We start from the raw sequence: 13321 nt of genomic DNA, 5'->3' as shown, positions 1-13321 counted from the left end.
TCATTGGATCCGCGCCCAGGAACTCCCAGTCCACTCCCTGCGACTGCTCAGGAGTCTCAAGCCCCCTCGCCCCTCCCCTGTCCCCGTCCCAGGGGCCGTTGCTGTAGTTTCCCACCTTGGCTCTGAAGAGAATTCACAAGGAATTGAGTGACCTGGCTGGAGATCCTCCAGCAGTGTTCAGCAGGTCCTGTTGGAGATAATAGGTTTCATTGGTAGGCTACAGTAATGGGGCCAAATGAGTGACCCTACCAGGATGGATGTAGACAATTCATTTCTCAACAGATTACCCCATCAAACCACGTAAGACTGCATTTACAACAAGAATTTATCATCCAAATATTAACAGTAATGGCAATATTTGAATAATATTCTACGGTCACAGTGGTCTCCAGCACTATTTCAAAAGGACTTTTGTCCTGTTCTCTCTTGTGTGATCCCAATCCAGATAGTCCTTTTCTGCCTGAGATTGCTCGGATCTACACAACAGAGGAAAGTACTACAGAATAGCTCGGGGATGCACTCATAAGAGCGCCATGTAATTAAAAAAGTTATTGGATAACCTCTACAAATAAAGCTAGGGGAAATCTGAAAAAAAATTAAAATTGAGAAACTTATTAGATACTTGGGTTTTTTTGCTTTCATTTCTGGTATTGGGGGATCTAACACAAGACTTTATGTATATTAGGCAAGTGATAAGCACTAAGCTATATCCTCAGTCTCTAGTTCATTTTAAAATAATATTGGTAAGATTTTTTAAATGAAGATAAACAATATAGTATTTATGAAAGTTAATTCTACTTTCCCAAAGCAAAAATAATCAGCTCTATTTTTGTAGAAAGAAGATTGACATAGTGTTATGGTTAAGGTGTGCACCGCCACACCCAGCATGTATCTGTTTCATGAGGGTTTCTACTGTGTCACTGCATGTGATACAGGTACGTGTTGGTGTGCATGTGGATGCAAGAGGTCAATGTCAGGTATTTTGATCAGGGTCCATCTTGGTTTTCTTTTGTTTGTGTCAGAGTTTGGAGCTCATCAGTTGTACTAGACTGGCCAGTGAGTTTCATGGATTCCTCACTTTACCTCCAAAGTCTTGGGATTATACACAAACCACCATACTAAGCTTTTCATATGAAGACTGGGTATCTGAGCCCAGGTCCTCACACTTGTGAGACAGGCAGGCACTAGACCAACTGAGTTGTGTTGCTACCCCAACACTTTTGTGACTTGGATTTTCTGAGGCAACATGACTTCAAATCAAAACTACATGGAAAGCCTGGACACGGTGGCACATGCCTCTAGTCCTTGCACTTGGGAGGGTAGAAAGAGGAAGATCAGGAATAGAAGATCATCCTCAACTCTATATGAATTAGAGGCCAGTGTAGACTACATTGACTTTGTCTCAGAGAAACTATTGGAAAAGGGAAAAAAACCCTACATGGAAGGGCTTTAAGGTATGTATCTCATAGATCAAGGTCTTGATTTAAACATATTCTTAGTTAATGATTTCATTGCTGTGAAGAGACATGACCAAGGCAACTTGTATAAAGGCAAATATTTAATTGGGGCTGGCTTTCAGTTTTAGAGGTTTGGTCCATTATCATCATGGTGTGAAGCATGGTAAGCATGCAGGCAGAGATAGTGCTGGAGGAGCCAAGAGTTCTACATCTTGATCTGCAGGCAGCCAAAAGGGACTGTCCTCCACCTGTAGCCCAGAGAGGCTCTTTTCTGCACTGCGCAGGGCTTGAGCGCTCAAGGCCCACCTACACAATGACAGACTTCCTCCAACAAGGTTACACCTCCTAATGGTGCCACTTCCCATTGGCCAAGCATATTCAAACCACTACACCAACCAAAAGGAATTATTTTGTGCTGCATTAAAAGCTTGACATAAAGTAGTTTGCTTTCAGCCGGGCGTGGTGGCGCACGCCTTTAATCCCAGCACTCGGGAGGCAGAGGCAGGCGGATTTCTGAGTTCGAGGCCAGCCTGGTCTACAAAGTGAGTTCCAGGACAGCCCGGGCTATACAGAGAAACCCTGTCTCGAAAAACCAAAAAAAAAAAAAAACAAAAAAACAAACAAAAAAAAAAAAGTAGTTTGCTTTCTTACCTGATGGCCTTACGGAACACACATGATTAGGCAGCATTTATTGTGATCCAGACTACTTGCTGTGTTTCCTAAGCATGCCTTCAAACCTTAAAGAAGAAAGGAAAATAATGATAGCATGCAGAGAGCTGAGACTGGAAGATGAGGAGTGCAAGACCAGCTGGGCGGGCTAGGAGAGACTCAATCAAAAGGAATTGTTTTCTTCCCATACCCCATGTGTTAGTCACCATGTATTAGGATGTTATTTACACATTTCTACTCCTCCCAAAATTTTAAAATAACTTTTTCTTACAAAATTTTCATATCTACCTTGTTTTCATTTTACTTTCTTTGTTAATTTTGTTCTTGTCTACATAGCTAGAATTTTATTGTTAGGTGAATGGCTAACCATCAGAAATAAGTATTATTGTAATACTGCCTGTCACAAACTAGTTTTGAATGGAAAGCTCTTTGGGAACAATCAAGATAACATATTAAAGTGTCTTCTATAAACACACTTAGGTTAGCCCTGCTGGGACTAAAGAGGAAGTGCATTTGAGCATTGTATTCATTTCATTTAATCAATAGTGTTAAGACAAAACCACATGGAAGTGCTTTTAGATGTGTGAGGAGAGAAGGATGAATGTGGAGTGTAGTAGCCAAAGGCCTCCACTTTCTGAAACCCTGGGGGATTTGAACTGATCCTCTAAGGAATAGAAAGTGGATAGATAGGTGGAGGGAAAAGAATAGGCTTTTAGGAGAGAAACGTTAGAGATATTTAGGATATTTGTGATACCAGGAGGAAAAAAAAAAAAAAAAAAAAAAACGCTGTATGAGCCTGTGTGTGTGTGTGTGTGTGTGTGTGTGTGTGTGTGTTGCTTCTTGTTGTTGTGTTTTGAGACACAGTCTGTTGTAATCCAGGCTAATCTAAAACTCACTTTATGTCCTAGGATAGCCTAAGCTCAACAGCCATCCTCCTACCTCAGCCTTCTAAGTATTAGCATGGCGGGCGTGAGTTGTGGCTGTCATACTTTCTAGGGTTTTTTTGTTTGTTTAACTTCAAACTATGTGAAAGGAACTGGTTGATTTTTGCTTGTTTTTCCATGCAATGGCTTTTGTGCTTTCATTTAAGTATTAGAACTGGTTCGTGGGAGAGGGCTTGTTCACTTAGGTCTGGGAGTTACTGTTGTTGAATGGGTCCACTTGTGTGCAGAGGTATACTGACCATCTTATGCATAATCAGGTATCTTAAGATACCTGATTATACAGTTTCTTTCAGCATGCTTTCTCTGAGTGCCATATGAGTACCAGTCCCAGATCTGAGAGTGAGTGACATTCAAGGCAGGGAATATTCTTGAAGGGTCAACAAAAGAAGATATTAAAACAAATCAGAGCATGATAGAAAGATTTTATATTTGCATCAGAAATTCAAGACTCAGAGCATAAAAATCTAAATATCTTTCACATTCTTATATTTTAAATACAAAAATTATTTCTATAGCTATAGCCTTCCTCAGCCTTGCTTAACAGAATGTTAATACTATGAGATAGAAAATGGTTTGAACTGGACTTTATCTCTGGTGCCTGTTTCACAGGATATAAAGATGACATTTACATCCGGTTGCCTTTTGACAAGTTTTATATATCAGATGCAGAGGAAATTGATTGTGTAAAGAAAAATTATATAAATTCAATTCAGAGCCTTTTTCTGGTTTTCATAATAAAATGATTGCTCAAAGAATTCCATCTTGTGGCTGTTGAAAGCCCACTGCAGTTTATGGTATAACTGATAAAATCTGCATCCTTGGCCTTCTGACAACCTTTCCACCAGCAGATGGTGGGCGTAAAGATGCCATTCATCATTTATTTACAATGGGCTTTATTTATTCTAGTGTCAACAGCTGCCCGGGAGTGGGTTATTGAATTCGAATGTGAGGCTCTGGGTTATTTGCTTCCTTTCAAATTTGTCTTCAGGGCTTAGTTGCTAGGAGTCCACTCTCTGCTCTGATAACGATTCGTGTATTGTGAAGCCGTTCAGGGATTGCCAGAAAGGGTTAGGGGTCTTGTTTGGGAGTGGTTGGGAAGGGGGGCTGCTGCCTGTGCATCCTGGTGACTGGAGCAGTAGTGCTGTTATATGATTTTTTTCCTAAGACTAGTGACTGTTTTCTCCATTGTTTTTGACTGCCTTTCCTTTATGTTCAGTATGTAATATATTAACATGTAGTATGGAAATGTACAAAGGATATCACTTTAAAAGAAACTTTTCGACCTTTTGTTTCTTCACAGGCAGGGCAGGAGTCCTTTCGTTCTATCACACGGTCATATTACAGAGGTGCAGCGGGGGCTTTACTAGTGTATGATATTACAAGGTGAGTGAGTATATGTGAGCTTTTCAGCTCAGTACAAGGAGACTAGTTCTAAATACATGTGGATACTAACAATAACACTATTAAAAAAGCCTTTATGCTTTAACTACTCACCTTTAAAACTAGGTCTTGAATCAAATTTAAATGTATTTTCAAAATCTGCAGCTCAGTTCTTTTTTATTTAAATAAGCACCCTGGATTGACCAATTTGGTGCTATTATATAGTCATTGAAATTTTCTAACTGTGCTAACAGTTGTGTTTATTCTAACTGAAATGTAATCAGTGAGGACTAAACCCAAATACCATGCTTTAAATATGGTTCTCATAGTAGGAGTGGCTATGGCTAACATGTTTAATTTGGGGGGAAAGTAGGCTGCTTACTGGGTACTATGAAGAGAATTACTGAAAACTGTAATCACACACCACCATTTGTGCTTAGGAGAGACACGTTCAACCACTTGACAACCTGGTTAGAAGATGCCCGTCAGCATTCCAATTCCAACATGGTCATCATGCTTATTGGAAATAAAAGGTAAAAGAAGTAACTTAGAGCTTAACCTGCATTAATAGAAGTGAGCAATGTGGTTACTGGCTTAGGCTTAAAGTTTTATTTAAATCCTGAGTCTTTCTTTAGCTCTTACCGTTATTGGTGTTTTGTTCCTTGGTTTTTGTTGCCCTCTGGTTCTTAGGAGAGCGGTGGCTGTGTGTTGCCTGGTAGACAATTCCAGGATCTTTCTAGGTGTGACCATTGTAGGCTCCAGGTAGAATGTGTTTCTAGGTATTGGGAACTGACACTTAGGAATGGGGATGGGCTAGTGGAGCGCTGACGAGTCCACAGGAGGGAGGAAAACGGTGTTCTGCCAGGATTTGTTTAGTTCCTTGGGAATGGGAGCAGAGAGTGAGGGGATGGCCACATCAGGTGGACTGCTAAGGAGCAGGGGGATTGGATTTTAAGGAATCGAGGGGGAGGTGAAGATCTGCAGTTAGCCTATCTGCTTCTCATGCTGGAATGAACTTTGGGTTCCTAGGGAGTACCTTCTGGAGTTGGAGGCTGGCATAAAGCAACGAGGGAAGAGAGAGAAGTTTGAAGGAGACGTTCTGTGTGATCCTCTGGGAAAGGGGGCAGAGATTGAGGAGAGGCTGAAGCAGGTGGTCTGCTGCAGAGGTCTGGATATGACTCAGATTAGATGAAGAGGAGCTGAGGGAGAGAGCAAAACCTGCAGTAGCTTACCTGCTTCCCTAGCTGGCCTGGCCTGTGAGTGCCCAGGGAGCTGGGATAAATGAAGAGCAAGGGAAGGTCTGGGTGATGATAGAGGTGGTCTGCTGCAGAACTAAGGATGAGACTGGACGACTGGATTTGCAGGGAGGAAGGAAAGAGGAAGAAGGTCTGGGTTCAGCCTACCTGCTTTCCTGGCTGGAGTGGCCGCCAAGTAGTATTTTTAAGTGGTAAAAGTAGACTTCATTTGTTCTTCAGGGTTATAAAATATATACTGTGGGCAGAAAATATATTTAGAAAAGTAAAAGGATAATTAATAACAAGCATTCAAATTTTTATTTCATTAATTAGTGAAGAAACCAGTTTAGATATATGCCAGTCTAAAAGAGAATGCAGAAAACCACACACATTAATATAAGGAATGCCAAAGGAATTTACAGACAGATGAACACTAAAGGATGATCATGGGCTGATAATTGTAGTTCACACCTGCATTGCTACTAGTAGCAACTATTATGTTATGATCAATTTTCAGAAATAAACTTCTATCTCTACAATATTTGAAAAATTGTGAAATGTGGTAGCAGTAGTGAGAAATTATAACACTGAATAAATATATCAGGGGGAATCACATCTTTTTATCAAACTAAAAAGATGGGTAACTATGGAGGCCCAGCCTGCAGAATGCTGAAGCAGGTAGGATCACAGGCTTAGGCCACTTCAGGATACACAGTGAGACCCTGTTTTAAAAACAAATACCAGTATAAGCAAAGAGAAAGGAAAAGTGACATCAGGAGCTAGTGGTTTTAGTTTGAGAGACTGAGAACAGTGGGTCTGTGTGTGCCTGTGGCCTGAAGCTAACAATCCTGTTTCAACCTTCTCAGTGCTAAGATTACAGGTGTGCACCACCATGCCTGACAGTAGAAATAGAAACTGTTTTTTGAGAAAATAGGTAAAATGGATAGTGATCACATTATCAGAATCAGAACATGTGACAATACTACAGATCCTTCCGGTGCTAAAAGAAGACGAAAATGTTGTAAACAAACTGAATAGAGAACATATACCACATTGACAAGTCTTAAGACTGTTTCTCATGGGACTGGAGAGATGGCTCAGCGGTTAAGAGCCCTGACTGCTCTTCCAGAGGTCCTGAGTTCAGTTCCCAGCAACCACATGGTGACTCACAACCATCTGTGATGGGATCTGATGCCCTCTTCTGGTGTGGCTGAAGACAGCTACAGCGTGCTCATATAAATAAAAATAAATAAATCTGAAAAGAAAAGGAAAGAGAGGAGAGAGAGAGAGAGAGAGAGAGAGAGAGAGAGAGAGAGAGAAAGAGAAAGAAAGAAAAGATAACTTAAGAATTTTTTTTTAACAAGGACTGTGTCTCATGTATCTCTGGCTGGCTGGCTTTAAACTCACTCTGTAGCCAGGGGTGCCTCCTGTCTTCCTCTCTCACCCCCAAAATGCTGGGAATATAAGCATGAGCCACCACATCTAGCTTATGAAAACTAAGTACTTTTAAGATAGTTTTTCAATGTATCTTTTAGGGGGTTAGTCATAATCTGATTTCAAAATATATATTTTTATGTGAAAACTGTAGTCTAATCATAGCAACTTTGACAAAGAGGAACAAAATTGGAGGATCTACTGCTTTTACTAATATAGATTTTGAAATATTTGTTGTGTTGTTGAATGGGGAGGGCAGATTCTGTTGGTTGTTTTTGGTTTGTTTTCACAAAGTCTGTCTAGTTGGCCTAGAACTTACTCTGTAGACCACGTGCTGTTCTTGAGCTTGCAGTGAGCCTCTGCCTATTCCCCCATGCTGAGGCTATAGGTACATGCCTCCATGCCCAGCAAGGTTTATAAGGCTTCTGGAATTACATTGGTACTTTGGTCAGTTTCCTGTTATGAGAAAAATACCTATCTGAAATTCAAGTGAGAAAAGATTTCATTAAATTGCTCAGTGATGTCCCTTTGGGTCTATGGCAATGCAGGACACTGTGGCAGAAGCTCTTGACAAAAGAACTAGTCACTTTAAGATGACCAGGAAGCAAAACCAGGAATGTAAGTCAGCAATAAAGAGGAATGAACTACTGATGCGTGTTCAGAATAATTACAGTGAGTGCAAGACAAACAGACCAACTAGCCAACCATGCCGGTGCATTTACATAAATACTAATAGTAAAGGCTTTGAAGTTTTACACTAGAGCATGCTTAAAGAAACTCTTTCCTGCCCTAATCCTGTTCTTTATGGAAAAAACTGCAAGGAGACCACCCTGACTCATCACTTAGACTTCTGTTTGTCCCTGCCCATCTCCTGTTGGTTTTGCTTTAAGAAGAAACTGAGGATTAAACCAAGATAAATAATCTAGTCCATGTTTCTTTAACACTTTGGATTTTACAAAGTTTCCTATAACTTTGGGGAGTTGGGTGCCAGATATTTTTCTCTCACTTATAGAAACCCAGGCACTGTGGACAGTGGATGAGGGGATGGGATTGGTCATCCTCTTTTCAACTGCTATTTTTAGCCAGGTAACTTTCTGCTCTGGTAACACACTGTGTTTGAAGATGGGGTACCGTACCAAAGCTGCCTCCCCACTGCATAAGCATCTTGACATTCCGGGACTCAGCGTGAATCTTTTTCTGCTGGAATTCTAGTCACTTGAAAGTAGGCGATTTATTTCACACACTTTGACCTTCATAACACCCTGAAGAATGGAGCTCATTATGATGTATGAAACTGTTGAAAACACGCTCTGTGTAATGTTGAGTTCTGTGGTGCATTTTGCACTTACTGGCTCCTCTGTCTGTACACATATGTTGGTTACTAACACAACTCTCTCCTCTGTGCTCAGTGACTTAGAATCTAGGAGAGAAGTGAAAAAGGAAGAAGGTGAAGCTTTTGCACGAGAGCACGGACTTATCTTCATGGAAACTTCTGCCAAGACTGCGTCTAATGTAGAGGAGGTGAGTTAGTGAGGGCCTCATCCATTGGCCTATAGGTATGGTCTGTAGACCTTGGCATTGTTTTCTGGTCTTTACTTTGTAAACTTGAGTTTCTAGTAGTTGGTGAATATTAAAGTAAAACGGTTGCTATCTGACTTTTTACATTGTCTTCTGAAGTCCTGTGGCCTGCATGTGTCACTATATCTGTGTGCAGTATCACTTCATGAGAATCCTGCTGTCTTTAATGGGTGAAAATTATATTATCTCGTTTTTTTTGTTGATCTAATCATCCTGAACTATTAGTTTCCTGAATACGTTTTTATATTATATTATTTGGATATACTACACTAGATGATTAGAATTACTATGTTTTGTATTTTATCAAAAGAAGAAATGAGGCTAAGAAAGCATCATAAATATATTATGATGAAGTTTACTTGAAGTAATGCTGAATTTCTTCCTCATGAATGAGAACAGCTTATAAAAATGACTGAAAGGGGCCCTAGAAAACAGTGGCTGGAAAAACCTTATTGTTTTAAGTGTAACTGAGAGAAGGGCCCTGTGCATCAGCTTGCATAGCACTTTAGAAATAGTATTTCATTATTAAATATTAAGTTTTCTAATTAACCCTTGCTTAGATAGAGTATTACTGCTGTGAACAGACACCATGACCAAGGCAACTCATATTAAAGAACAACATTTAGTTGGGGCTGGCTTACAGGTTCAGAGGTTCAGTCCATTATCATCAGGGTGGGAGCATGGGGGAGGAGCTGAGAGTTCTGCATCTCGTTCCCAAGGCAAACGGGAGAAGACTGACATGGCCACAGCGACACACCTACTCCAGCAAGGCCACACCTCCTAATAGTGCCCCACTCCCTGGGACAAGCATATACAAACATCTCCATCCTTGTATGCCAAAACTAACTGTAGTAATTCTGTGACACTGGTTTATTCAATGAAGAAGTCTTCCTTGGTGAGATAGACTTATCTATACCTGATGAGGAACTCTGTGATGATTCTAAACCCATTGTGTACAGGCACTAACTAGTGCTTGTTTGTCAAAGTAATTACAGCTTGATAACATACATTTCTCTTCACACAGAACTCCAAGTGAGAAATCTTTCACACTTTTGCTTGTCTTCAACGAGAAATGTGTACATAACGTACGTACGTACATACATACATACATACATACATACATACGAATGACCATATCTGTTTCAGAGAGCTTCTCCTCTGTTGGAGGTATTGTACTTGAAATCATAAGGCCAGGCTTTGGTGAGGAAGGGTGTCAAGACATCTAAGGCATAGCTGATTAATGAAGAATCACACTGTGAGGTCAGATAACAAGGCTTCAATTCATGGAAAAACTTTAAACTTCTAATTCTGCCTCTGATGCCTTTGCATGCTTTTTTTCTTAACGAATACAGTGTTTATTTGTAAGCAGTAAATTGCTGTTGTCCTTTTAGTTGAGTATTTGAAGGAAATGCTGTGTTCCTGGAATAGATGAGCAGGACTGTATAAATTATATTTATGATTTATAGACTAATTGTTTAAATTTCATCTGAGGAGGAATTTGCCAAATACAAAAATAGCATTTTAAGCTGGGTGTGGTGGCGCACGCCTTTAATCCCAGCACTCGGGAGGCAGAGGCAGGCGGATTTCTGAGTTCGAGGCCAGCCTGGTCTACAAAGTGAGTTCCAGGACAGCCAGGGCTATACAGAGAAACCCTGTCTTTAAAAAAAAATTAGCATTTTACTTAACAATGAAAACTAATTTGCCTCCCAAAAGGTAAATATATTATGATGAAGTATTTTAAGACAGATGGCTATTACAGTAATGTAAAAACATGTGGAATCGAGGACGTAGGGATTAACACCTGTAATCCTAACACTCAAGAGGCGGACTCAAGTAGAATTGCCATGAGTTTAATACTAACTTGGTAGCTAACTTCTGCTACTGAGAAGATAGACTAGATTAACTTTCCCTGCTGCCATGTACAAGAAAAAGCCCAAAGTATCGGGGAGAGGGCCCCTAGATACAGCAGCCCCTGGAGAGCTCTTGGGATGCTATTCTGGGCTGGGGTATGATAAAGTGCTTATCTGACTTATATGAGTCCCTGTCCATATATCCAGTACCACTAAGAAAGAAAGAGCGAGGGCTAGACAGAAGGTCTTGGTGAGATTCTGGCCAGTCTGGCTACACAGTGTGAGTCCCTACTTCAAAAAGACAGACAGACAAGCAGGGGCTGGAGAGATGGCTCGGTGTTTAAAAGCACTGGCTGCTCTTTCAGAGGTCCTGAGTTCAGTTCCCAGCACTCACATGGCAGCCCACAACCATCTGTAACTATAGTCCCATGGGATCTGATACCTCTTCTGGTGTGCAGATGTACATGCAGACAAAACACCCATATACATAAAATACATAAATAAATAGATGGGGGAGGGCAAAAATTCACTGTACCCAGACAATACAGAAAACAGGGGGCCACATCCAGTACTATACTAATATTTCCCAGTATTACTTACCAGTAAAGAACTGGTAACACCACGTCCCAGTTACAGTATCAGCAGAGGAAGCCATAGAACAGAGGCCGAAATGCAATCCAGAGTCTCATAACTTAGTCCTCAAAATTCCTTGCCTCGGGTTGAAGATTCCCAGCATACCCACAGCAGGAAGATCCACTCTGAGTGAGTAAGAGAGGCTGGGTATGTTGGCCTACACTGGAATCCTGTACTCTTTAGATAAATAAACCTGAAGCATGACTACCAAACCTTGTCAAAAGAATTCTTAGAACGTAAAACTATAATAATTGAAATTAGTAAGTCTGATACAGGTGTGACTGAGAAAAGAAATAGCAATTGGCCTGATGATACAATAGAAGCTGGAGCTGGGGAGATGGCTCAGGGCTTACAAGCCCTGGCTGTGTGCTTGTTCCTCCAGAACACCTGTATGTATTTAGTTCCCAGCACCTGCATGGCAGACGCCTAACCTTTTAACTACAGTTCCAGGGAGTGTGCTGCCCTCTTCTGGCCTTTGTAGACAATGTATGCACATGTACATGCATATACGTAGGTAAAGTATCTATACATAACCTAAAAGTAAATTAAATCCTTTTTTTAACATTTAAGACAATAGAAACTACTCAGTTTAAACTACAGTGATAGACTAGAGATGTGGCTTAGTGATATAGCATTCTCCTAGTATGCATTTAACCCTAGATTTGATCCCTGGCATCCCCAAAAAATAAATTTTAAAGCAGATTCTGAAGTCCAGGGAAAAAAATAACCTGGGAGGAAGAATGAATAGTACCAAATAGAATTGTGGGACCATAACCAAGGCCGTTATGTATCATTAATCCTAGAAGAAGGGAAAAATTTGCTTCTTAAATACTTAAAACAAATAAACAAAAAATGGCTGATTATAAGGATCAGGGGCAAGTTATATACAGATTCTAACCAAGCCAACCCAAGCAGAATAATACCAGATAAATCCATAACAAAGAAAGCTCTGTATGGTCAAATTTCTGCAAGTGAAAGAAAAAGAAAACGTAAGGCAATACCCCAGTTTGGTTGAAATGTGGGACAGCAATTCAGGTCCAGGTGACAGCTCTCTCATCAAAAATCATAAGACAGGCTGGAGGTGGCCCTGTGGTTCAGAGCATTTGCGGTCTTGCAGAGGACTGAGGTTCAGTTTCCAGCATTTATGTAGCAGCTCACAGACATCTGTAACTCCAGTTCCAGGGGACTCCTACGCCCTTATCTGGCCTCCACGAGTATTGCACATATGTGGTGCACATACATATATACAGGCAAAACATTCACATAAGAATATTTTCACAAGAAACCATGGGAATCAGAAGAAAATGACACATTTTTCAAGAGCTGAAAGTAAACAATTATTAACCTAGAATCCTGTACCTACAACAAATGTCTTTCAGGAATGAAGGAAAAATCAAGGCATTGTCAGATAAAGAAATTTGTCAACTGCAAATCTACCATAGAAGAATGTCTATAGGAAATGAAATGATTAAAAAATGGGAAAAAAAAACCTTAATGAAAGTAAAGATGAGTAGAGCGCACTGTTGAGTGTTATAAAGTATGTCTGATGGTTGAAGTGACCTTGCTCAAAGTAGTTATCAGTGGAGGCAGGGGACCAAAGAGAACAAAATGTCTAAACTTTACTGAGTTTGGTAAAACAAGTGCACTAGTAGATGGTGGTTACTTACGACTGTAGCGTGCAGTACCTGTGCTGCACTTGAAAGATGTTAGCGAGATGCACAAGCACTAATACATAAATCATAAGCCTAAAAATATTTACAAGAAGCAGTAACACTGGACATGGTGGTTCATTCCTATAACCCCAGCTACTAGGGAGGCTGAGTGAGGCAGGAGGATCACAAACAATCTGGGTAACAAAATTCTAGCAAGTAAAATTTCAATATGCATACATATATTCATATAAGTGTAAGATATATACATCATGACCAAATGAGTCTCTCCAAAGTAACCAGTGCTTGCTCAGCACCCAGAATTGGACCACTATAACCTGGTCATTGCAGTTGACGCATGCACAATGGGAAGCATTTGAGAAAGGCTTTCCTCACCCCACTCGTGCTCTTTACTTTTTCATTTTAATCTCAGAAAATAAAATTGAAGAGAACTTCCTCACCATGTTAGAGAGAGAGAGAGAGAGAGAGGAC

General features: G+C 40.4%; 1 protein-coding gene across 1 annotated transcript in view; it reads left to right on the top strand.

Moving 5' to 3' along the window:
* Rab2a (RAB2A, member RAS oncogene family) overlaps nt 1–13321 on the top strand; it is a 73704-nt gene that overhangs the window by 39764 nt on the left and 20619 nt on the right. Inside the window, exons 4-6 of the mRNA XM_021160387.3 lie at nt 4371–4453; nt 4891–4983; nt 8529–8640. Coding sequence (XP_021016046.1) covers nt 4371–4453; nt 4891–4983; nt 8529–8640 — 288 coding nt within the window. The remainder of the gene's footprint in view (nt 1–4370; nt 4454–4890; nt 4984–8528; nt 8641–13321) is intronic.

This window comes from Mus caroli, unplaced genomic scaffold (assembly GCF_978045245.1).
Source record: "Mus caroli unplaced genomic scaffold, Mus_caroli_1 scaffold_6, whole genome shotgun sequence".
Taxonomy (NCBI): Eukaryota; Metazoa; Chordata; class Mammalia; order Rodentia; family Muridae; genus Mus; species Mus caroli.
This window is presented reverse-complemented; position numbering and strand designations above follow the sequence as displayed.